Source organism: Microcaecilia unicolor, chromosome 1, assembly GCF_901765095.1.
Source record: "Microcaecilia unicolor chromosome 1, aMicUni1.1, whole genome shotgun sequence".
Taxonomy (NCBI): Eukaryota; Metazoa; Chordata; class Amphibia; order Gymnophiona; family Siphonopidae; genus Microcaecilia; species Microcaecilia unicolor.
The window spans coordinates 606037818-606061975 of NC_044031.1; the positions used below are offsets into that span (position 1 = coordinate 606037818).

At 42.7% G+C, this 24158-nt stretch overlaps 1 protein-coding gene across 1 annotated transcript in view; it reads right to left on the bottom strand.

The window, feature by feature from the left end:
• The window catches only part of LOC115460153 (serine/threonine-protein phosphatase 6 regulatory ankyrin repeat subunit B-like), a 182981-nt gene extending 164088 nt beyond the window's left edge, over window positions 1-18893 (bottom strand). The window contains exons 1-3 of the mRNA XM_030189994.1: window positions 18816-18893; window positions 16815-16913; window positions 9573-9686 (exon numbers count right to left, since the gene is read on the bottom strand). Coding sequence (XP_030045854.1) covers window positions 9573-9686; window positions 16815-16913; window positions 18816-18893 — 291 coding nt within the window. The remainder of the gene's footprint in view (window positions 1-9572; window positions 9687-16814; window positions 16914-18815) is intronic.
• Between the last annotated feature and the right edge of the window lie 5265 nt (window positions 18894-24158).

The window sequence follows — 24158 nt, forward strand, 5'->3', positions numbered from 1 at the left end:
AGTATATCAAATCTCATTACCCTTGTCCTTACCCTTACTACTACTACTACTACTACTACTACTATTTAGCATTTCTATAGCGCTACAAGGCATACGCAGCGCTGCACAAACATAGAAGAAAGACAGTCCCTGCTCAAAGAGCTTACAATCTAATAGACAAAAAATAAATAAAGTAAGCAAATCAAATCAATTAATGTGAACGGGAAGGAAGAGAGGAGGGTAGGTGGAGGCGAGTAGTTACAAGTGGTTACGAGTCAAAAGCAATGTTAAAGAGGTGGGCTTTCAGTCTAGATTTAAAGGTGGCCAAGGATGGGGCAAGACGTATGGGCTCAGGAAGTTTATTCCAGGCGTAGGGTGCAGCGAGACAGAAGACGCGAAGTCTGGAGTTGGCAGTAGTGGAGAAGGGAACAGATAAGAAGGATTTATCCATGGAGCGGAGTGCACGGGAAGGGGTGTAGGGAAGGACGAGTGTGGAGAGATACTGGGGAGCACCAGAGTGAATACATTTATAGGTTAGTAGAAGAAGTTTGAACAGGATGCGAAAACGGATAGGGAGCCAGTGAAGGGTCTTGAGGAGAGGGGTAGTATGAGTAAAGCGACCCTGGCGGAAGATGAGACGGGCAGCAGAGTTTTGAACCGACTGGAGAGGGGAGAGGTGACTAAGTGGGAGGCCAGCAAGAAGCAGATTGCAGTAGTCTAAACGAGAGGTGACAAGGGTGTGGATGAGGGTTTTGGAAGAGTGCTCGGAAAGAAAGGGGCGGATTTTACGGATGTTGTAAAGAAAGAAACGACAGGTCTTGGCGGTCTGCTGGATATGAGCAGAGAAGGAGAGAGAAGAGTCAAAGATGACCCCAAGATTTCGAGCTGAGGAGACAGGGAGAATGAGAGCGCCATCAACAGAAATAGAAAACGGGGGGAGCGGGGAGGTGGGTTTGGGGGGGAAAATGAGAAGCTCGGTTTTGGTCATATTTAATTTCAGGTGGCGTTGAGACATCCAGGCAGCAATGTCAGACAAGCATGCTGAAACTTTGGTTTGGATGCAAGGTGAGATATCAGGGGTAGAAAGGTAGATTTGGGAGTCATCAGCATAGAGATGGTAGGAAAAGCCATGGGATGAGATTAATGAACCAAGGGAAGAAGTGTAGATAGAAAAGAGGAGGGGACCAAGAACAGAACCCTGAGGTACGCCGACAGGCAGAGGAATAGAAGTAGAAGAGGATCCACCAGAGTGAACACTAAAGGTGCGGAGGGAGAGGTAGGAAGAGAACCAGGAAAGGACAGAGCCCTGGAATCCAAGTGAGGACAGGGTATCGAGAAGTATGCTGTGATCGACAGTGTCAAAAGCAGCGGAAAGATCAAGAAGAATGAGGATGGAATATTGACCTCTGGATTTAGCCAGTAATAGGTCATTGGAGACTTTAGTAAGCGCAGTTTCGGTTGAGTGGAGAGGGCGAAAACCAGATTGTAGTGGGTCAAGAATAGCATGTGAGGAGAGAAAATCAAGGCAGCGGCGGTGAACAGCACGCTCAAGTAATTTGGAGAGAAAAGGAAGGAGGGAGATGGGTCGGTAATTAGAGGGACAAGTAGGGTCAAGTGAAGGCTTCTTAAGGAGAGGTGTGACCACAGCATGTTTAAAGGCAGCAGGGACAGTCGCAGTGGAAAGTGAGAGGTTGAGAATGTGACAGATAAAAGGAATAAGAGTAGGAGAGATGGCATTAAGAAGGTGGGTGGGAATGGGATCAGAGGAACAGGTGGTACATTTAGAGGAAGAAAGGAGAAGTGTAGTTTCCTCAATAGTAACTTCAGGAAAGGAGGAAAGGGAATGAGGGGAAGGAGAGAGAGGGGAACGGACTAGTGGAGGGAGAGCTGGTGAGGTAGAGAAAGCAAGGTTTATCTTTTGAACCTTGTTGTGAAAGAATTCAGCAAGGGTCTGAGGAGATAATGAAGGGGGAGTTGGGGGAGGGGGCACCTTGAGGAGAGAGTTCAATGTGGTGAAGAGAAGTCGAGGATTAGAGCCAAGAGAGTTGGTCAGTTGGATATAATAATCCTGTTTGGCACGTAAAAGAGCAGATTGGAAGGAGGTCAGCATGAACTTAAAGTGTAAGAAATCAGCAAGGGCCCGAGATTTCCGCCAGAGGCGTTCGGCGGAGCGGGTACAGGAACGAAGGTAGCGGATATTAGAAGTCAGCCAAGGTTGGGGTTTTGTACGCCTTACATGGCGGGTCATCAAAGGTGCAAGAGTGTCTAAGGCAGAGGATAGAGTATTGTTGTAAGAAGAAACAGCCTCGTTGACAGACGTGGATGGTGCCACAGTAGAGAGGAGGTTTGAAACATGGGAGGATAGAGATGAAGGGTCAATATCGTGAAGATTCCTAGATAAATTAGATAGGATAGGACGGGACTGGGAGGGAGGAGATTTAAGTGTGAAAGTTATAAGATGGTGATCAGAGGAGGGATGATCAGAGGCAAGGAAACTAGAAGGTGAACAGTTGGAGGAGAAGATGAGATCAAGACAGTGACCATTTTGATGAGTGGGGGAGGTGGAGCATAGTTGGAGATTAAAGGACGACGTTAAAGCGAGTAACTTGGAAATATAAGAGTTGGAAGGATCATTAGCAGGAATATTAAAGTCACCAAGGATGAGAGAGGGGGAGGAAGGATCATGGAAGAAGGCAAGCCAGGCGTCAAAGTCACTGAGAAAGGATGAAAGGGACTTATCAGGGGGACGATAAATGACCGCTATTCGAAGAGGCAGAGGAGAGAAAAGGCGGATAGAGTGAACTTCAAAGGAGGAAAAACAGTGAGATTGAGGTGGAAGAACAGGTTGAAATCTGGAGGAGGGAGAGAGAAGTAGTCCAACACCGCCCCCACGGCCAGCAGGGCGAGGAGTATGTGAAAATAGATAACCGCCATGGCACAGGGCTGCGACTGAAGCAGAGTCATCAGGGCAGAGCCAGGTTTCTGTTATGGCGAGCAGATGGAGGTGACGCGAGATAAAGAGGTCCTGGATATACGGGAGTTTGTTACAGATAGAGCGGGCATTCCATAGGGCGCAAGAGAAGGGCAGAGAAGAGGAGGGGAGTAGAGGAATAGAAATGAGGTTAGAGAGGTCACGGTGAGATCTGATGTTTTCAGCAAGAAACAAGGCTAAGGTCTACCCAAACACAATTGTGCTATTAAACTGCTGCCTGGAAGTATGTTGCCTTTGGTTATATGTTTATGGACCAGAGAACAAGGCAATGTCAGATTACATCAAGGAAAACTTAGTATAGGGCTTTATTAGTGTAAATACCCAGCTTGGTTAAGGTGTAAAAGGAGGATTTGTCTTTCAGACACTACCTTAATTATCAAGGCCTTATTAAAATTACTGTTAAGGACAGATATTCCCTGCCATTTATCTCTGACCTTTATTTATGAGCATCTGGGACATCTGAAAGTGGACAAAGCCATGGGACCAGTTGAGATATATCCAAGGATATTGAAGGAGCTCAAAGAAGTTCCAGTGGGCCCTGTTAAATATTTACATAATAGATCCTTGGATACAGGGAAGGTTCCATAGGATTGGAGAAGGGCAGATGTGATCCTTTTCCACAAAACTGGTGATAGGGAAGAACTACAGGCCAGTAAGCCTCACTTTGATAGTAGGAAACATTATGGAGACGCAGCTAGAGCAAAAGATAGCATAATTCCTAGAATCCAATGGCTTACAAGATCCGAGGCAACATGGTTATACCAAAGTAAAATCATGTCAAACAAATCTAATTGATTTCTTTGACTGAGTGACCAGGACATGAGCTAGATGTTGTTTATTTGGACATCAGTAAAGCCTTTGACACAGAAGGGATCTACATAACACAATCACACCCACACACTAAGGAACTGGATTTTGTGGGCCTGTAACCTAATTCGGATCAGACAAGAGTGATGAAGATAAAGCGAATGTGCTAAACAGTTATTTCTCTTTGATGTTCATGGAGGAAAATCCTGGAAAAGGACCGCGGTTGGCTGCCAAGAAAACATCTAGGAATGGAGTGGATACTTCGCTGTTTACAGAAGAAAGAGTTCATAAACAGCTTTAGAATCTGAAGGTGGACAAAGCTATGGGGCCAAATGGGATACATCTCAGGATAATGAAGAAGCTCAGAGAGGTCTTGGTGGAACCTCTTACAGATTTATTTAATAGATCTTTAGAGACGGGAGAGGTACCACGAGATTGGAGACGAGCGGATGTGGTCCCTCTCCACAAAAGTGGAGACAGGGAAGAAGTGGGAAACTACAGACCGGTATGTCTCACATTGGTAATAGGAAAAATAATGGAGTCGCTGCTGAAAGAAAGGATAGTTGGGGGTCACGTGATGACGCGGAGCAGAGCAGACGCCTCAGACACTGGCTCCGATCTGATAGCATAAAATCAGCTAAATAGCCCGCGACCCCCCCCCCCCCCCCCCCGTAGTGGTTCCCAGACAGGGCAAACAGACTTTGGAACGTGAGAGGAGGGTGAAAAGCGACTCAGGGGCTCTCACAACCCGGAAAAAATGCCATTAATGGAGATGTCAATATGTAATCAGTTTTTGAGTGGAGGTGTGTTGTTATGTTATCGTTCATAATAAGTATATAAATACATAAGTAATGCCACACTAGGAAAGACCAAGGGTCCATCGAGCCCAGGATCCTGTCCACGACAGCGGCCAATCCAGGCCAAGGGCACCTGGCAAGCTTCCCAAACGTACAAACATTCTATACATGTTATTCCTGGAATTGTGGATTTTTCCCAAGTCCATTTAGTAGTGGTTTATGGACTTGTCTGTTAGGAAACCGTCTAACCCCTTTTAAAACTCTGCTAAGCTAACCGCCTTCACCACGTTCTCCGGCAACGAATTCCAGAGTTTAATTATGCGTTGGGTGAAGAAATTTTCTCCAATTTGTTTTAAATTTACTACACTGTAGTTTCATCGCATGCCCCCTAGTCCTAGTATTTTTGGAAAGCGTGAACAGATGCTTCACATCCACCTGTTCCATTCCACTCATTATTTTATATACCTCTATCATGTCTCCCCTCAGCCGTCTCTTTTCCAAGCTGAAAAGCCTTAGCCTCCTTAGTCTTTCTTCATAGGGAAGTCGTCCCATCCCTGCTATCATTTTAGTCGCCCTTCGCTGCACCTTTTCCAATTCTACTATATCTTTCTTGAGATGCGGCGACCAGAAATGAACACAATACTCAAGGTACGGTCGCACCATGGAGCGATACAATGGCATTATAATATCCTTACATCTGTTTTCCGTACCTTTCCTAATAATACCCAACATTCTTTTCGCTTTTCTAGCCGCAGCAGCACACTGAGCAGAAGGTTTCAGTGTATTATCGACGACAACACCCAGATCCCTTTCTTGGTCCGTAACTCCTAACATGGAACCTTGCATGACCTAGCTATAATTCGGGTTCTTTTTTCCCACATGCATCACCTTGCACTTGCTCACATTAAACGTCATCTGCCATTTAGCTGCCCCGTCTCCCAGTCTCGTAAGGTCCTCTTGTAATTTTTTACAATCCTGTCGCGAGTTAACGACTTTGAATAACTTTGTGTCATCAGCAAATTTAATTACCTCGCTAGTTACTCCCATCTCTAAATCATTTATAAATATATTAAAAAGCAGCGGTCCTAGCACAGACCCCTGAGGAACCCCACTAACTATCCTTCTCCATTGTGAATACTGCCCATTTAACCCCACTCTCTGTTTCCTATCCTTCAACCAGATTTAATCCACAATAGGACATTTCTTCCTATCCCATGACCCTCCAATTTCCTCTGTAGCCTTTCATGAGGTACCTTGTCAAACGCCTTTTGAAAATCCAGGTACACAATATCAACTGGCTCCCCTTTGTCCACATGTTTGTTTACTCCTTCAAAGAATTGAAGTAAATTGGTCAGGCAAGATTTCCCCACACAAAATGTTTGTATCTGATTCCATGAGATAATAAAAATAGTTTAAAAAAAAAAAAAAAGGATAGTTAACTTTCTAGAAGCCAATGGGTTACAGGGCCCGAGGCAACATGGCTTTACCAAAGGAAAATCCTGCCAAATGAATCTTATTGACTTCTTTGACTGGGTGACCAAAGAACTAGATGAAGGATGTACGCTAGATGTAATTTACTTGGATTTCAACAAAGCCTTTGATATGGTCCCCCACAGAAGACTGAAAGGGTTGAACTTAGGACCGAAAGTGGTGAACTGGATAGGAAACTGGTTGACTGACAGGTGGCAGAGGGTGGTGGTAAATGGAATCCGCTCTGAGGAAAGGAAGGTGAGAAGTTGAGTTCCTCAGGGGTCGGTGCTGGGGCCTATTCTGTTTAATATTTTTGTGGGAGATATTGCTGAAGGGTTGGAAGGAAAGGTTTGCCTTTTTGCGGTTGACATGAAAATAGCCAAGAGAGTGGATACCATGGAGGGAGTAGAAGCGATGAGAAGGGTTCTCCGAACGTTAGAAGAATGGTTGAGGATCTGGCAGTTAAAATTTAATAGTAAAGTTCTCTGGGGTATATAATCACGTTCGGTTTAACTTGTATTTGTTAATTACTACTCTCGAAAACCACAAACTATCAAACAAACATTTAAACATACAGACTTTCAGTGATTGTGGTAATACTGTGTGTTGTTTTTTTCTTTTTTAATATGCGAATAGGGCTCAGTGACAGGGCATATCCCGCAGGACTAGCTCACAGTATAAAACTGCTTAGATTGCCCAATATAACATCATGGCACTCCAACCTCCCTCTCTCTATACTGTCAATTTAAAGTTGATAAATCTAGTGTCTCATCTAATGCAATTCTAATTGATATATTCTTCCTCTAGCGGTATATATCTAAAGAATCAACCTTAATGTTCAATGTTCAATCTTTATCACAAGAATAGAGAAACACACTACTTATCTTCAGACAGGGTGGTTGTGGTCATGAGTACACGTTCGTCCTGCCAGGGACCCGGTTTCAGATGTGACATATATTAAAATGCAGACCTGTTCTTATTTGAAGATTCAGTATTAGCAGTCAAAGACACATTATGGTTCCCGCTTGCATGTAAGGAGCAAAATGAAAGAATGCAGAGACGCATGTAGAATTAAGACAAGCACAATGAACAGATGGCACAGAAAGATGGAATGAATAGCAGAGCGAAGTCAGTATGTACAACAGGGGTAATTAAATTTGCTGATAGGGTGACGTATCTATACAAAGGGCCTTAAAAGTGAGAATCAAGATATTATGAATGATCTGAAACTTTATGGGGAACATGGCCGCCGAGAGGGGGGGCAGGGGGGACAAAATTCCTCATGCCTGGGCCTCCAAGGGGGGCCTGGCGCCGCAGTCCCACCCGCCCTCCGTCTTCGACTGTCTACCACCGGGCCGGGCCCCCTGCATTGAAATCACAGCGCCTCTCATCTCCGTGAGAAAGCACTGCAGGCAGCAGGGCAGCAGATTGCCTCCTTTCGGGCCTCCTTCCCTCCCTGTGTCCTGCCCTCGTCTGATGTAACTTCCGCGAGGGCGGGACACAGGGAGGGAAGGAGGGCTGAAGGGAGGCGATCTGCTGCCCTGCTGCCTGCAGTGCTTTCACACGGAGGTGAGAGGTGTTGTGATTTCAATGCAGGGGGCCCGGCCCGGTGGCGGATGGAGGGGGGCGGGTGGAGGGGGGAGGAGCGGCGGCCTTGACCTGGGCCCAGCCCAGTCTCTCGGCAGCCCTGATGGGGAGCCAATGACGTTCTTTCAAAAATGGGGTAACATGATCGTAATGATGAGCATGAGAAAGAATACAAATAGCAGTATTCTGTACAGTCTGGAGCTTATGAAGAGAAATATCAGGAAGACCGGCATAAATAACATTACAATAGTCCAGTTTTGTGGCAACCATTGCATAATGCAATGTTGTATCATTTTCATTAGTGAGATACTTTGAAGGGAACGTATCAAAGGAACAAAAACACTTCCTGATACTGTTAGAAATGTGAGACAAGAAAGTTAGAGCACTATCAAAGTGAACTCCAAGACATTTCAAATAATCTACCAATTGAATGGCAATACCACCAATGGTAGGAGTAAAAGAGGGAGAAGAATGATGGCCAGTAAGCCCGAATAACCACAGACTCTTCCTTAATGCTGCCCCCCTGTACCACCCCTGACCTACTCAATGGGTGGCCAGAGGCAATATTCAGCAGCACTTCCCTGTTTACTGCCACTGAATATCAGAGGGTAGGTGCCCACAGATGATTTAAGTGGGTAGGAGCCTCTCCTGCCCACTTCAAGCACTATCGACCAGAAAAGATTTATCAGACTCAGAGCATAAATCAACAGTCAATGTGACTCTACTAGATGTTATCAAATGATGACTCCAAAAATGCAGTTACTACTACTACTACTACTACTTAACATTTCTAGAGCGCTACTAGGGTTACGCAGCGCTGTACAATTTAACAAAGAGAGACAGTCCCTGCTCAAAGAGCTTACAATCTAATAGACAAGTGAACGGTCGGTCCGATAGGGGCAGTCAAATTGGGGCAGTCTGGATTCACTGAACGGTAAGGGTTAGGTGCCGCCCCCCCCCCCCCCCCTACACACACAGATATCCCAGGAACGTATATTTTGCTCTCAGAGGCAGTAACAGAATACACAGACAAATGCTCTCCCTTGGTAGTTGATGTTTAGCATTCTATTCTCTCCTTCTGGCCTGACTGCTGAACACTTCCAGAGCCATCATCCATGGAATACACAGGCTGGGTGGGGTTGAATGGCCATCAGAGCTCAGCACATGCCAAGCTCCGTATAGTCACCTTCTTCATTCTTGGCACCTTCTATGAGCATGTGTGGGAGCAAATGGTGGTCCATAGACCCCCAGACTACTGACTGAGTTTCACAATTCAGCACAGTTTGGTTAGCTTTTCTCTTCCCCATCATCAAGAATGGCTCAGGTATGCAAAACAACCAGAAAAACAAAGAAATTGAATGACAATCATCAAGAGCAGCCACTCATATGCCTGTAGGCTCCACTATTTTGGATCCTCCATCTCGACTTCTGGGATCACTTCTGAAAAGAATGTCCGCAAGAACTTTTGACTGATTTAACAAGATATGTTTTTTTTTTTTTGTACAAATATATTTTCCTATTTTTTTGAGGTTTTGGTGATATAAAGTGAGCACTACTTTGGAGATTTTTAACCAATGATAACACTGGTGCCGATAATTATCTTGTTGCATTAAAGGAACATAGTTTGTATTTGAGATCTTTTCCCTCTTTAATATAAATGACATGTCTGACAGTTAATTATATTTACATTCATTGAGGTTTGTATGTTTTTGTGACTCTGAAACTTGGTCGAAATCTGTGGGTGAAAAAGTACCTGCAGACTTTGTCCCAAGATGAAAAGTTTGGAAATTGCTTCCACAGTATCTTAAATGGTATCCCCCATATTTCCCTTTTATAAAAGACTTCCTAGAATTTTCTAAAGGCTTAAGGCAGAGGTAGAAGGCTCCTAGTGCTTGATCATAATCTTCCTTATACGTCACAGATTTTAATTGTATACCTACTTTATTCTGCTTTAGTCTAGTATCCTTGTGAGATGTCTTCAGCAGGACCTGAGTGACACCAATGCCTCCATTGGGACGGAGGGCAGCATAATGCAGCGGCAACTGGTCCTTAGGCTGAAATGAGAACCAACACAAAGAACACATGATAGCCAAATACTTGTAATAAGTGAACTTTATAACTACCAACTGGTTTTCAGTCCCTCGTTTTGTCTGTGCTCAATTATTACAATGGTCTATATTTGGGATGTACATAGAAAACAGTGAAGGCGACTGAAAAAGATACATTGATGATGCTGAAAAGGTCTAAAAGTTTATTGTCCAACACCAAAGATTTGACATGGCCGTGTTTCAGCCAACTGGACAATAAACTGGCAGTGTAAACCTCCTGCTGCTGATTTCCTTCTGTCCTTATCTTGACTTCATATTATTATTATTTTATTTATTGCATTTGTATCCCACATTCCCCCACCTATTTGCAGGCTCAATGTGGCTTACATAGATTTGTTAATATTGTCATATATATATATATATATATATATATATATATATTTAAGTATTGAAGTCGAGATAAGGACTTCATATTATTATTATTTTATTTATTGCATTTGTATCCCACATTCCCCCACCTATTTGCAGGCTTGATTAAAGGCTGCCTGTTGCCTGCATAGCAGACATTTGTTATTCGTTATCTCTTCTCTCATTACTGAAGATAAACTGCACTGCATGAACTCCCACCCCAGGCTTGAAAAGGTCAAATATGTGAAAGGGAATGAATAGCATGCTCTTCAATGGTCTTGGCAAATCATTTTCCTTAGCCTGGTGAGTGGGTTTTTTTTTTTTTTATTAACCAGTTTTGTTTTCAGTCCTTCAGCAGGAGAAGAGTGTGACTGAATGGGTTTCAATGGAGGCAATGTGGTGTAAACATAGAAAGGTCTCTTCTGGCATGAGTTCAGAAATGAACTGTGCGCTATTGTCCAGGACTTCCATGGACAGGAAAATAATTCTGTTCTGTTCCCGCCAAAATGCCCGCATCCACTCAATGGCCAATTCTTTTCTAGATTTTAATAAAAATCACAAGCATTTGCAATGTGGTGAAGACCTGTGGTCTCATAGATAAAGCAGCTTAGAAACTGAAACCAAAGGTGGGAAAGATGGAACATATTTTACATACTTTTCAGCACAGATATTCAATCTTCACCTGACTCCACCTACCTCTCATCAGGAAGTCATCATGTTTTTTTCCATATTTTGATTCACTACACAGACTAAAGCAGTTCTTTCTGTTGCGGATTACAAAATATAACTACCTTGTTTCAGTGTTGCTCAGTGTCCATCCTCTAGATACTAACAAAAATAGACATGCTTATAAGAACATAAGAATAGCCATATTGGGTAGAACCAATGGTCCATCTAGCCCAGCATCCTGTTTCCAACAGTTGCCAATTAGGATCACAATTATCTGGCGGAATCCCAATTAGTAGCAAGATTCCATGCTACCAATCCCAGGGCAAGCAGTGGCTTCCCTCATGTCTATCACACTTAGTACAGACCATCTTTCTTCTCCTTTGCTCTCCACCTCCACCCTGACCCTGACCCTCTGTCCAAAAAGTTGGAATCCAGACTCGCACTGAATATAGCTCTTTGGCTTGGCTATAGAAAGCACCAGCCACCAGGAGGTCAACTATGCAGGATCTGCTCAACAGGCTATAGCCCATTTGTTCCCAGTACTAAAAAGGTGTTCTAGATCTATGGAAATATTACAGAAAACGTAACCAAACAGCAAAGGTGAAAATAGCTCTTTAGTAAGAGCACTTTTGTTGCAATTATGTAAAGGTGCTAAAAGATAGTGATAAAATGCAGTGCCCTGAGCATGAATTCTGTAATGGTATCTGGGCACCCAGGTTTCATTATAGAATATGAGTAAGTTGGCATTATCAGCCAATATTTAAGCATGCCCCTGTAGCAGCCTTACCATTAGGACAACTGAGGCAGGAGCCTCAGGTAGCACTCTTTATGGACCGGCATTTCCCCCCCCCCCTTCCTTCCTCAACTCCCCTCCCCAGCCTACCTTTTTTTTTTTTTGGTTTTTCAAAAGTTAGAAGTGGCAACAATCTCCATACTACCTCCTTCCTCCAGCAAAGGTACGGGTGAAGGTGTGGAGAAGACGGCCACTAGACCACCAGGTTGGGTGAGCTTGATTTGGGGTCCACTGGGCCACCAGGGCTTTTGGGGGGGAAATGCGAGGAGGTATGGGGGTTGGAGATCCGGTGGATCTCTAGCCCCCCCATGAACTTGTGTTGGGGGGGGGGTCAGAGGGATTGGAGGTCCACTGGACCTCCAGCCCCCGTGTCGCTGGCTTGGGGTGGGAGTTTGGTGGGGGCACTAGGCCACCAGGGCTTTACTGTTTGGGGTCTGGTGGTCCCACAGACCTCCAGCCCCTGTATTTGACAAGTCTGGGCTTTTGACAACCTGGACCTGTCAAACAAGTGTGGGAGGATTCACTCAGGCACAATCCTCATGCATGTTACCCTATGATCAAAGATAATAGCGTGCATAAATTTGCATGCTATTATCTCTGATCATAGGGGCGGTAAAGTTCCGTGCTGTTCCAACGCTATTTTGAGAGCTTTCAATCATGTGGACATCAGTCTGAGAATCAGATATGTGGTAATCTTTGCACTATTCCTCTTTCAGTTATTTTATTCACGTCCATGTGATCTCTCTGTCTCTTCTCTGTCCTATCATGGAATAGGAGTTATTCACTCATGTAATGCAAGTCCTGCCAGAAGTCAGGCACTCTCGTTCTCACTTCTCTTCTGGAGGGGTCATCTCCAGGCATTCCTACTTTGTTCCCAATTCAGGAATGCTGCTGCAGGCACCATCTGCCTTGTGCAGAGTCTTCCAACCACTGCACTTGCAAATTTATCCTGCCTTGGTACCCAGGACTTCAACCTTGGTGCTATTGGTCTTGGCAGGGGTGGGCTACCAAAGACCAGAATCTTCTCCAAACAACATATTTCATTATCTCTTGGCCTACCACCATGTGCTGGCCAGTCCCAAAAACCTCCCACCAGGCTGAGCAAACCTAGCCTTCCCGGGTTTGTGGTCATCTAAAAGTCCTTCTCCCATTACTCCAGCATGGGCATTGGGGGAAGGGTAATTACAATCGCAATGTAAATATTTTTGTATGTTGAGTTGTAAGGGGGATAGAGTTCCATTGTTAGGGAAAATGAAGTTTGTAATACCTGGCTTTGGGATTTATATTGAGATTCTGACCAAACCCATAGAGCAGTGGTTCTCAAACAGTTGGGTTTTCAGGATATTCAAAATGAATAAGTATGAGAGAGAGTTTTATGACTTTACCTCCATTATATGTTAATCTCTCGCATGCGTATTCATTAGAGATATCCTGAAAACCTAGCTGGCAGGTAGTCTCCCAGGACAGATTTGACAACACTGCTGTAGATAATCCAGATCTCACTCTTACACGGAAGAATTTTTTGAATTATGGTATGAATTATAATGAAAGTTTTATCGAGCAGCTGAAACTGACTGAAGCTGTGACGTCTCTGTTGTTCTATCTGAGATCCTCCATGCACCACCACAGAGTCTGATGGAAGCCTCCTTTCTCAGGTCTCAAGGTAATTTCAAGGACCAAGGTTGATGCTGGACTTCCATCTTCTGGTGTAACTCCCAGTGGCTGGCTCACCAAAGCCCAACATGATCTGCTCCATGGGAGATAAAAGATCTGCTCCATGGGAGATATAAGAATCTGTCACTTTTCTAGCCATGACAGTAATGCTCTTGGTGGGTCTGGACCTACTCTTCTGTTTCCCTATCAAAACAGGGAAGCCATCAGTCAGAAGTAAATGCAAAGTTTCCCTCAAAGTGTCCGCCATCTTGCCGCACCTCCTGCAACCTCCTTACGCTAGAATTCTATAACAGAACCTAGACATCTACTGCCTGCCCTCAGGGCACCCAAATAGAAATGTCCAGTTATAATTACCTCCACTGACTCCTATGTGTCGTTATAGAAGAGGCTGAAAATAGGCACCTCCTTGGTCTTCATACATAGGTGACTTGTTATAGAATTACCTCTGGGTGAATAATGAGCTACACCAGTAAGGATCCTGATGACCTCAAAGACTAGGTCTGTTCAGTACTTTCTGTACTTTGTCCCCAGAAGCAATCCTGTGAATCCTGGAGTATTTTAACGCACCCTATCACCACCTCATTTCCAACTACTTTTTGCTGGGTTTTTTTTTCACCAGGATGCATGACACCCACTCACACTCCATGTACAGAAACTTGCCCTAAATAATGAGGATATATCTTGGCTGTATTCTTTCTGCTGTCTTACAGAAGACATTTCCATTACCAGCAGTCCTCAGACTGCTTCCTTATTCTGCTTATCATTAGGCTTTGAATGTTAGGTATGAACATTTACATCACCCATTGAGCTAGCATAACTGTGGGCTTATGCTAGTATTTTATAATGACAATTATGTGCGTAATTGCTGATATAGAATTCATGCTAGTGTGCATCATCTTGGCCTCTAACTTTAGATGACCTATAGAAAATTACTCCCAAAGTAATAGATGCAAAAATAGCAAACAGGGGAATTCGCTAACTACCAACCTACAGGTTCCACAATAGAAATTCATAATAATAGCAGCAAGATTCCTTACATAGAAATCCTCTTCTGGCTACGCTAATGCTTCAGTTCATTACAAAAGTGAAACTGACCCTTATTTCTGTAGCATAGTGGTGAGAAATGTTCTCCCCATATTCCACCGAAGATCTAGGAGCAATCTAATGGTTTTACTCCTCCCATTAAATAGTTCAAAGGCAAGTGAATTAATTATAAGAACCCTTGTTCTCCAAGCAAAGCCCTCACCTAAGTGAAATTCAGAGCAAGACTCCATATTACATCAACTATCTTTAAACGTATACACATATTTTACTGTTCCTAACACCAAAGGTAAGGGTTAAGGTACTACTTTTGGAACCAGGCCAAAAGGAAAACACAGGTGAAAAAGGGAAAACATGCACAAAGAAGTGCTGAATTGAAAATAAATACTGAAAAGACCAAGGTTTTGCTTATTACTCATTCTAAAAACCTGAATCTAGCTGATAGCTTTGTAACTGATGGAACTACCTATAAGTTAGGGTCACAATTGAAAATACTGGGGGTAACCTTAGACACTACTCTTTCCTTTGAACCTCATGTTCATATGTTATCAATTATGGTGTTTTGTCTTCTTTGGAAACTAAGACGTATGTAGTTATACTTTGAAACTGATGTATTTTGTCTGTTAGTACAGACACTTATGTTAGGTCACATGGAGGGGCATAATTGAAAGGGACGCCCAAGTTTCGCTGAGGACGACCTCGTAAAACATCCCGGTGGAGGGGCGGGGACACCCGTATTATTGAAACAAGATGGACGTCCATCTTTCATTTCGATAATACGGTCGGAGACGCCCAAATCTTGACATTTAGATCATCCTTAGAGATGGTCATACCTAGACTTGGTTTTTCTGATTTTCGGTGATAATGGAAACCAAGGACGCCCATCTCAGAAACAACCACATGCAAACCCTTTGGTCGTGGGAGGAGCCAGCATTCGTAGTACACTGGTCCCCCTGACATGCCAGGACACCAACCAAGCACCCTAGGGGGCACATCACTGGACTTCATAAATTGCTCCCAGGTACACAGCTCCCTTACCTTGTGTGCTGAGCCCCCCAACCACCCCAAAACCCACTACCCACAACTGTACACTACTACCATAGCCCTTATGGGTGCATGGGGGGCACCTAGATGTGAATACAGTGGGTTTCTGGTGGGTTTTGGAGGGCTCACATTTACCACCACAAGTGTAACAGGTGGGGAGGATGGGCCTGAGTCCGCCTGCCTGAAGTGCACTGCACCCACTAAAATTGCTCCAGGGACCTGCAGACTGCTGTGATGGACATGAGTATGACATTTGAGGCTGGCACAAAATATTTTTAAAGATGTTTTTTGAGGGTGGGGGGTTAATGACTACTGGGGGAGTAAGGGGAGGTCATCCCTGATTCTCTTCGGTGGTCATCTGGTCAGTTTGGGCACCTTTTTGTGGCTTGGTCGTAAGAAAAACAGGACCAAGTAAAGTCGGCCAAATGCTCGTCAGGGACGCCCTTTTTTTCCATTATGGGTCGAGGACATCCATGTGTTAGGCACACCCAAGTCCCACCTTCGCTACGCCTCCGACATGCCCCCGTGAACTTTGGTAGTCCCAGCGACGGAAAGCAGTTGGGGACGCCCAAAAATCAGCTTTCGATTATGCCGATTTGGGCGACCCTGGGAGAAGGACGCCCATCCTCCAATTTGTGTCGAAAGATGGGATGCTCTGCAGCTATTCTTAGGCAACTTCAAGTACTGCAAAATACAGCACCTCATTTGCTCTTCACTTTTCGCAGGTTTGAAAGTGCCAGATCTCTCCTAGTAACTCTTCACTGACTACCTATTGAGGCTCATTCAATCTTTAAGCTATGCTGTCTGTTTTTTCTTATCTTGTATGGTTCAGCTCCATCATATATGTTATCACTGATTCTGTTATTAGGCAAAAATTATAGATCTAGTTCAAGACATTATAGGCCAGATTCTATATAAGGTACCTAAAAAAATCCATGTGGTAAACCTTTCCGGCTAAGCATATTCTATAAGCGGCACCTAGATTTAAACGTGTTATCCCAGGTGCCACTGGGATATCAACTAAGCGTGTTATATAGAATACGCTTAGTTGATATGCCAGCACCTACAACTACATGCGTCCATTTAAAACAATGAAAATGTGGCATAGAATCCGGTAGTATTTGTGTTTACAGTTTCCTTCGCCCCAAGGAATAAAGTATAAATCTGAATTAGAGGCATCTTTCACCTATGAAATAGCCAAATGGTGGAACAAACTACCGAAATATACAAGCCATCAACATGACTATGTGCTCTCCCGAAAGTTCTGAAAACATGGTTGTTTCACAAACTGGTATCATCTGGACAGTAGTATATGATGTTTATGCTAATGATCAAAGTTTAATTGGTTTGCTATATTGTCCTGAGGCTTGATTGGATGCATATTGTTTAAATTGGTCTTTTAATAATGTTCTACTTTCTAGGAGTATGTCCTATTTCTCATAATGTGAGCTGGATTGATCCATTTGTGGGTACTCATGGTATAGAAATATTGAATATATACATACCCCTCCTGCGACATTTGGATCTGCCTTCCGAGCAAGTAACATTCGGACGATCTCTTCTTTTGAATGGGCTGCCGCCACATGTAAAACAGTTCGACCATCCTGGAAAGAAAACAAAAATTTGCTGTTACTATAGGTGAGAAACAGAGAGGTGTCAAAATATTTAATCATTTTGACTTCAAAGTTCTTGCGTTCCTGTATTGTTTTAAAGTTTCCCTTAAGTTTTCTAGCCCATTATAAACCATGAAATTTCACTGCTTTGTCACCCTCTGATCACTATGCATATCTCCCTTTCCCCCATCCTCTCAGCCCTCTCTGTTTCTCACCTAGCCCACCCCTCCCTCATCCTTTCAGACGTCACTGAAATACTTTGATATCTCACTTATGTATGCTGTTACTTATCAAAATTTGCTTATTTCTGATCTGATGAAGAAGGGCTACCTTCGAAAACTAATAAAAAAAAATGTATTGTTAGTCCAATAAAAAAGGTATCATCTTATTTTCTTTTCTCTGTTTTATTTTCTTTTATTCTATTTCTATTGACTGCTTTTAGAAGTGGACTAACACGGCTACCACATCTCTCTAACTAATGATTGAAAGCGCTCTACAATTCTTTTAGAATCTAAGCAGAGACTCTTTTCGACAAAGGATCTGCCTTCTCCTCTCTTCTCCTGCCAGGGGGAAGGATGGATTAACCTCTACAAAAATACACACATACACCCTTGGGGCAGGCAAACGTTGCAAATGTATCCTGAGGGGAAAAAGGTTTGGCCACTCCTGACACAGTATCAAACAATATTTAAAACTTGTTGATATGGCAATGAGATTTTTTAAAAAATAATAATTTAACCTTTCTAGTGCAGATTGTCTTGGGTCAGTATTTCTCAACCCAGTCCTTGGGGCACACACAACCAAACAGGTTTTAAGGATGCCCACAAGGAATACGCATGCGCTAAATGGTATGAAAATCTATCTCATGCATATTCATTGTGGATATCCTGAAAACCTGACTGGCTAAGTATGCCCCAAGTACTGGGTTGAGAAGCATTGCCCTAGCTGATTCATGGTCATTTAAACTTATTCTACCACTTATCGGTTTTAAGGTACTCCCGGATGTACAGACACATCAAATACATATAAGAGAGAGACCCTCTTCCACGAAGATTACAATCACTAGTCCAGACATTCATGATAAAGAAGAGATTCTAGGAAAATGAATAATAGAAAAGCAATCAAGATGTAAAAGCAACCACCAATAGGTGAGATTTGAATCTAGATAGGAATTTGGCTAGAGAGGAAGCATGAAAACTACCTCAAATTCTAAATATTTACAGATCAATATTTAAAGTGATTTAAGTGGGCAGGAGAGGTTCTTGCCCAGTTCAGTTGTCTGTGCATCACTTAATCTAACTGCCTATGCTGAAACCAGCTATGTTGTCTGCAATTTGGGGGGGAGGGGGGCAGAGTTGGCACCTTTGTATTTAAGTGGTGATATTCAGCACTTAACCAGATAAATTAGACAACATAAAATACAGTCCTTTCTTTGTTCAGTTTCACTTAAGTGCCGGCCATCTGCACATTCCTGGATATCAAATGCTGGTGGCCAGACATTGGCATTGAATATCCAGGTATAAAAGCAGTGGCAGCTAAAAAAAATTGCTGACCACTGCTGGCTGTATATTACAGTTTTGGAGGACAGCTCCCTATTCAGATTCCCTCGGATATGTAGGTTTGCACATGAAAGTTGCAGAATCACAGCTTGTTTATGTGTGAAAATGAATATCAATTTAAAAAAATGCAATTAAAGTTCAAATATGTCTCTCAGCTTAATGATGTAAATACAAGATGAAAATTCAAATAGGGCTACCCAGTGATATTAGAAGACTATACACATCAAATTCAGTAGACAAAAGGACATAGCTAATGAATGCAGAATCAAGTATAATTTTCTAAAAGCACCTCTGTAGAGCAGCAGTAAGCAGGTGAATGAAAAAGCTTATATACCAAACTACCATCAAGCATTTCTGGTTTGAAACCTTGACAGCAAGTGGAATGATTTTGTCTTTGTGAGGGAAATGTCATCCTTACTTTGATACTATATTTAACATGAAACTTTAATGTCTATTTTATTTATCCTAGATTCCGTTATGTCTATACAATGATCCCAGTTGCTGCTGCTGCTTCTGCATGAATGCCCCGATCAAGGAAAGCTTTCTCCTGCATTTAAATAATAAATCGTGTTCTATAAATAGCTCTGCCATTGCATACATAGGTCTGTGTGAGGTAAATCCATCCAGTCTGAGGGCTCTGGTTACCAGAGCTTTTCTCCCATTCCAGCCGATGGGCAAAATCAGTGGAAAATAAGAGCCTGCATATAAGGAGTGGAGGAGTGGCCTAGTGGTTAGAGAACTGGTCTTGACATCCAGAGGTGGCTGGTCCAAATCCCACTGCTGCTCCTTGTGATCCTGGGCAAGTCATTTAACACTCCATTGCCTCAGGTACAAAATTAGGGCCCTGTTTACTAAGGCACACTAACACTAGAGACACCCATAGGAATATATAGGTGTCTCTAGCATTAGCACATGCTAAAAAGTTAGCACATCTTTTTTATCATGCCTACAGTGAGGCTTAGTAAACAGGGACCTTAGATTGTAAGCTGTCCAGGGACAGAGAAATACCCAGTGTACCTGACTGTAACTCACCTCGAGCTAGTACTGAAAAAGGTGTGAGCAAAATCCAAATAAATTATATAAAACAATTTATATGCAGTACTAAGTGGAAATCTAAACACAGCTTCTAATATGCACACCACCACATGTGCTTGTTATCTTCGGCAGTGATACATATCTTCTATTAAAAAAAAAAGCGAGCCTTATACAAGATACTTGGGGGTTCTTTTGAATAGAAACATAGAAACATAACGGCAGATAAGGGCCAAATGGTCCATCCAGTCTGCCCTTCCACAGTAACCACTAACTCCTCCTTTTCCTAAGGGATCCCACGTGTCTGTCCTACGCGTTCTTAAATTCTGACACAGTCTTCGTCTCCAAGGGGAGGCCATTCCACGCATCCCCACCACCCTTTCTGTGAAAGAGTATTTTCTTAGATTCTTCCTAAGACTATTTCCTCTTAACTTCATCCTATGCCCTCTCATTCCAGAGTTTTCCTTCATTTGAAAAAGGCTCACTTCCTGTGCATTAATGCCCCTGAGATATTTAAACATCTCTATCATATCTCCTCTCTCTCACCTCTCTTCCAGAGTATGTATGTTGAGTTTCATGAGCCTATCACTATATGTTTTATGGCCAAGACCACTTACCAATTTGGTAGCCGCCCTCTGGACCGACTCCATCCTATTTATATTTTTCTGTAGGTGTGGTCTCCAGAATTGCACGCAGTACTCTAAATGAGGCCTCACCAGAGACTTATACAAGGGCACTATCACCTCTTTTTTCCTGCTTGTCATCTCTCTCCTTACGCACTCAAGCATCCTTCTGGCTTTGACTGTCACCTTTTCTACCTGTTTGGTCACCTTAATTTCATCAGACACAATCGCCCCCAAGTTCCGCTCTTCTTTTGTACATAGGAGCACTTCACCCTCTATAAATGTCTATTCTCAGGACACCTAGTACAAAGTTAATCCCCACTTAATAAGCCAGTACTTCTGCTATGAAAACTTTGGTTCATTCCCTTTACTCTCTAATTTCCACTTTCCTTCTGAGGGTTAAAAAAAAAAAAAAAGCCAGAAATCTGATCATTTCTTGAGCCTCAAAGGATGACAGAATAACGTTTCAACATTTTACAGGTTCTGAATCCCCAGTTAATGTACAGGTTTCTATTCAAACATTAGCAGAATCTCCTACCAATGAAATCAATTCTTTGGTGGTTACAAAGAGATTACAGGGTAAGGTTGCTATGAAACTTGAAGAAACATGACAGTAAAAAACAAAGACCTTATTCTGAGATGTCATTTGAAAGGGCAATTTCCCTGACCATAATGACAAAGTGGGAGGGAAGGGAGAGAGTGAGTACAAGATCAGAGACAGAGCTTGATGTATCAAAATTTTCCTCTTACTCGATAGGCCCAGGAAAAATCCTTGATTCCTGAGTTCCCATAATGTTTTTCATTCTACTTGCAAAGTGTCAAAAGGGCCAGAAATGCAGCTATTTAAACCTGCCTGATTTTAAAACTGTACAAAATAGTAGCAGGTGACCATACAATACATAGAAACATAGAAACATGACAACAGATAAAGGACAAATGCCCATTCGGTCTGTCCATCCATAGTATCCACTATCTCCTCCTCTTTCTAAGAGATCCTACATGCCATAAGTATATAAGTATTGCCATACTGAGACAGACCAAAGGTTCATCAAGCCCAGCATCCTGCTTCCAACAGTGGCCAATCCAGGTCACAAATACCTGGCAAGATCCCAAAAAGTACAAAACATTTTCTACTGCTTATCCCAGGAGTGGCCTAGTGGTTAGGGTGGTGGACTTTGGTCCTGAGGAACTCAGTTCAATTCCCGGCACAGGCAGCTCCTTGTGACTCTGGGCAAGTCACTTAACCCTCCATTGCCTGCCGCATAGAGCCTTCCATGAGTGGGAAAGTGCAGGGTACAAATGTAACAAAAAAAAAAATAAGCAGTGGAGTTTAATAATGGTCTATGGACTTTTCCTTTAGGAAGCCATCCAAACCTTTTTTAAACCCCACTAAGCTAACCACCTTTACCACATTCTCTGGAAATGAATTCCAGAGTTTAATTACACGTTGAGTGAAGAAACCTTTTCTCTGATTCATTTTAAATGTACTACTGTGCTGCGCTTTCATGAATTCAGTTACCGTTCTTGTCTCCACCACCTACACCAGTAGGCTATTCCATGCATCCACCATCTTTTCTGTAAAAAATTATTTCCTTAGATTGAACCCTATAACCAATTTTGTAGCCACCCTCTGGATTGACTACATCCTGTTTATAGTGTTTTGAAGCTGCGGTCTCCAGAATTGCACACAGTATTCTAAATGGGGCCTCACCAGAGACTTATGACTTAATACAGAGATGCATCTGGGAGGGGGGATTGAGAGTATGCTAGGGGGGGAGTCTTTGCTGGGAGAGAAGAAGGGGGACCCAGGCCACAGTCTATTTTATTTATTGCATTTGTATCCCACATTTTCCCACCTCTTTGCAGGCTCAATGTGGCTTACAATACATCATGAATGGTGACAACATGAGAAAACATACATTTAGTATTACAGAAGGATTTTGGGTAACATGATAATAAAAACATGATAGTATTTTAACAAGCAAATCTTGTAAGACAGTTCTGGATATATGTAAAGGAGTTCACATTTATTGATCTTTGTGGTATGCCTTGTTAAAGAAATGGGTCTTCAGTAGTTTGCGGAAGTTAGTTAGTTCATAGATCGTTTTTAAGTTGCGCGGAAGCGCATTCCAGAATTGTGTGCTCAGGTAAGAGAAGGTTGACACGCATTAGTTTGTATTTTAGACCTTTACAGTTAGGGAAATGAAGATTAAGGAATGTGCGGGATGATTTTTTAGCATTCCTGGGTGGTAAGTGTATCAGGTCTGACATATAGGCTGGGGCGTCTCCGTGAATGATTTTGTGAACTAGGGTGCATATTTTGAACGTGATGTGTTCTTTAAGTGGGAGCCAGTGTAGCTTTTCACGTAGGGGTTTAGCACTTTCATATTTTGTTTTACCCAATATGAGTCTGGCTGCCATGTTCTGAGCTGTCTGAAGTTTCTTGATTATTTGCTCTTTGCAACCAGCGTAGAGTGCGTTGCAGTAGTCTAGTTGACTGAGTACCATTAATTGTACCAGGTTGCGGAAGACGGTCCTTGGGAAGAAAGGTCTTATCCTTTTTAATTTCCACATTGAGTGGAACATCTTCTTGGTTGTATTTTTCGCGTGATTATCAAGTGTTAGGTGTCGATCAATTGTAACTCCAAGAATTTTTAGGTTGTCCGAGATTGGAAGATTCAGTTTTGGTGTGTTAATGGTGGTGAATTTGTTCGTGTTATCTTGCGAGGTGAGTATTAGGCATTGGGTTTTTTCTGCATTGAGTTTCAGCTGAAATGCATCCGCCCATGTATGCATGGTCTGTAGGCTTTGGTTGATGTCGTTGGAGATTTCCTTTAAATCTTGTTTAAATGGAATGTAGATCGTTACGCCGTCTGCGTATATATATGGGTTGAGGTTTTGGTTTGATAGTAGTTTGGCCAAGAGTATCATCATTAAGTTGAATAAGGTCGGTGAGAGGGGGGAACCCTGTGGGACTCCACATTCGGGTGTCCATGTAGCTGATGTGGTCGAGTTAGATGTCACTTGGTATGATTGTGTGGTTAGGAACCCCTTGAACCAGTTAAGAACATTATCTCCAATTCCGAAGTACTTGAGGATATGTAGTAGTATTCCATGATCAACCATATTGAAGGCACTAGACATATCAAATTGTAGAATTAGTATGTTCTTGCCAGTTGCAATCATTTGTTTAAATTTATTCATGAGAGTAACTAGTACCGTTTCCGTGCTGTGGTTAGCCCGGAATCCTGACTGGGAGTCGTGTAGTATTGAGAATATGTTTAAATAGTTTGTGAGTTGTTTGGTTACCATCCCTTCTGTTAGTTTGGTTATTAAGGGAATGGATGCTACTGGCCTGTAGTTGGTTAGTTCATTAGCACTCTTCTTTGCGGCTTTGGGTATGGGGGTGAGTAGAATGTTTCCTTTCTCCTTCGGGAAGAGTCCAATTTGTAACATATAATTCACATGATTCGTGAGGTCTGTTATAAATTTTACAATGCCGGCCCATTTAAAGGAGGATCCTTGGCAGTATGGGGTGCTTTAGTGGCTTGATGCTCTTGAGTAGCAGAATAACACAGTTTGCGAGGTTGATCACAAGTTGCATTATTCTGTTAGCACTGGAGTCACCAACCCATGATGCAGCAGGTAGATGACTACTGCAATAAACTAAGCTGCAGTAAAATGCCAATTGTGTAACTTCCCCCTTAAGAATGAAGGGAATAAAGACCCAACTGAGAGAGAAGGAGCAACACACAGCAATGTTCTTGAAGTCAGATTAGAAACTCATAGTGAATTATATCTATTGCTGATGCTTATGGTGAGATTTACAGGACAATAAATGATCAGGTTAAACATTAAGCATTCGAAATAATTTGAAACACAAGGAGAGTCTGGCCAGGAAGTTTGTTTTTAGCCCCAAACACTAGAGAAAAACCTGAAATTTAATAAATAGTGCACAGTTTTGTAAAGAGTACATACTATCCCTCCTGTTTACTAAGCCGTGCGCAAATGCCGACATAGTC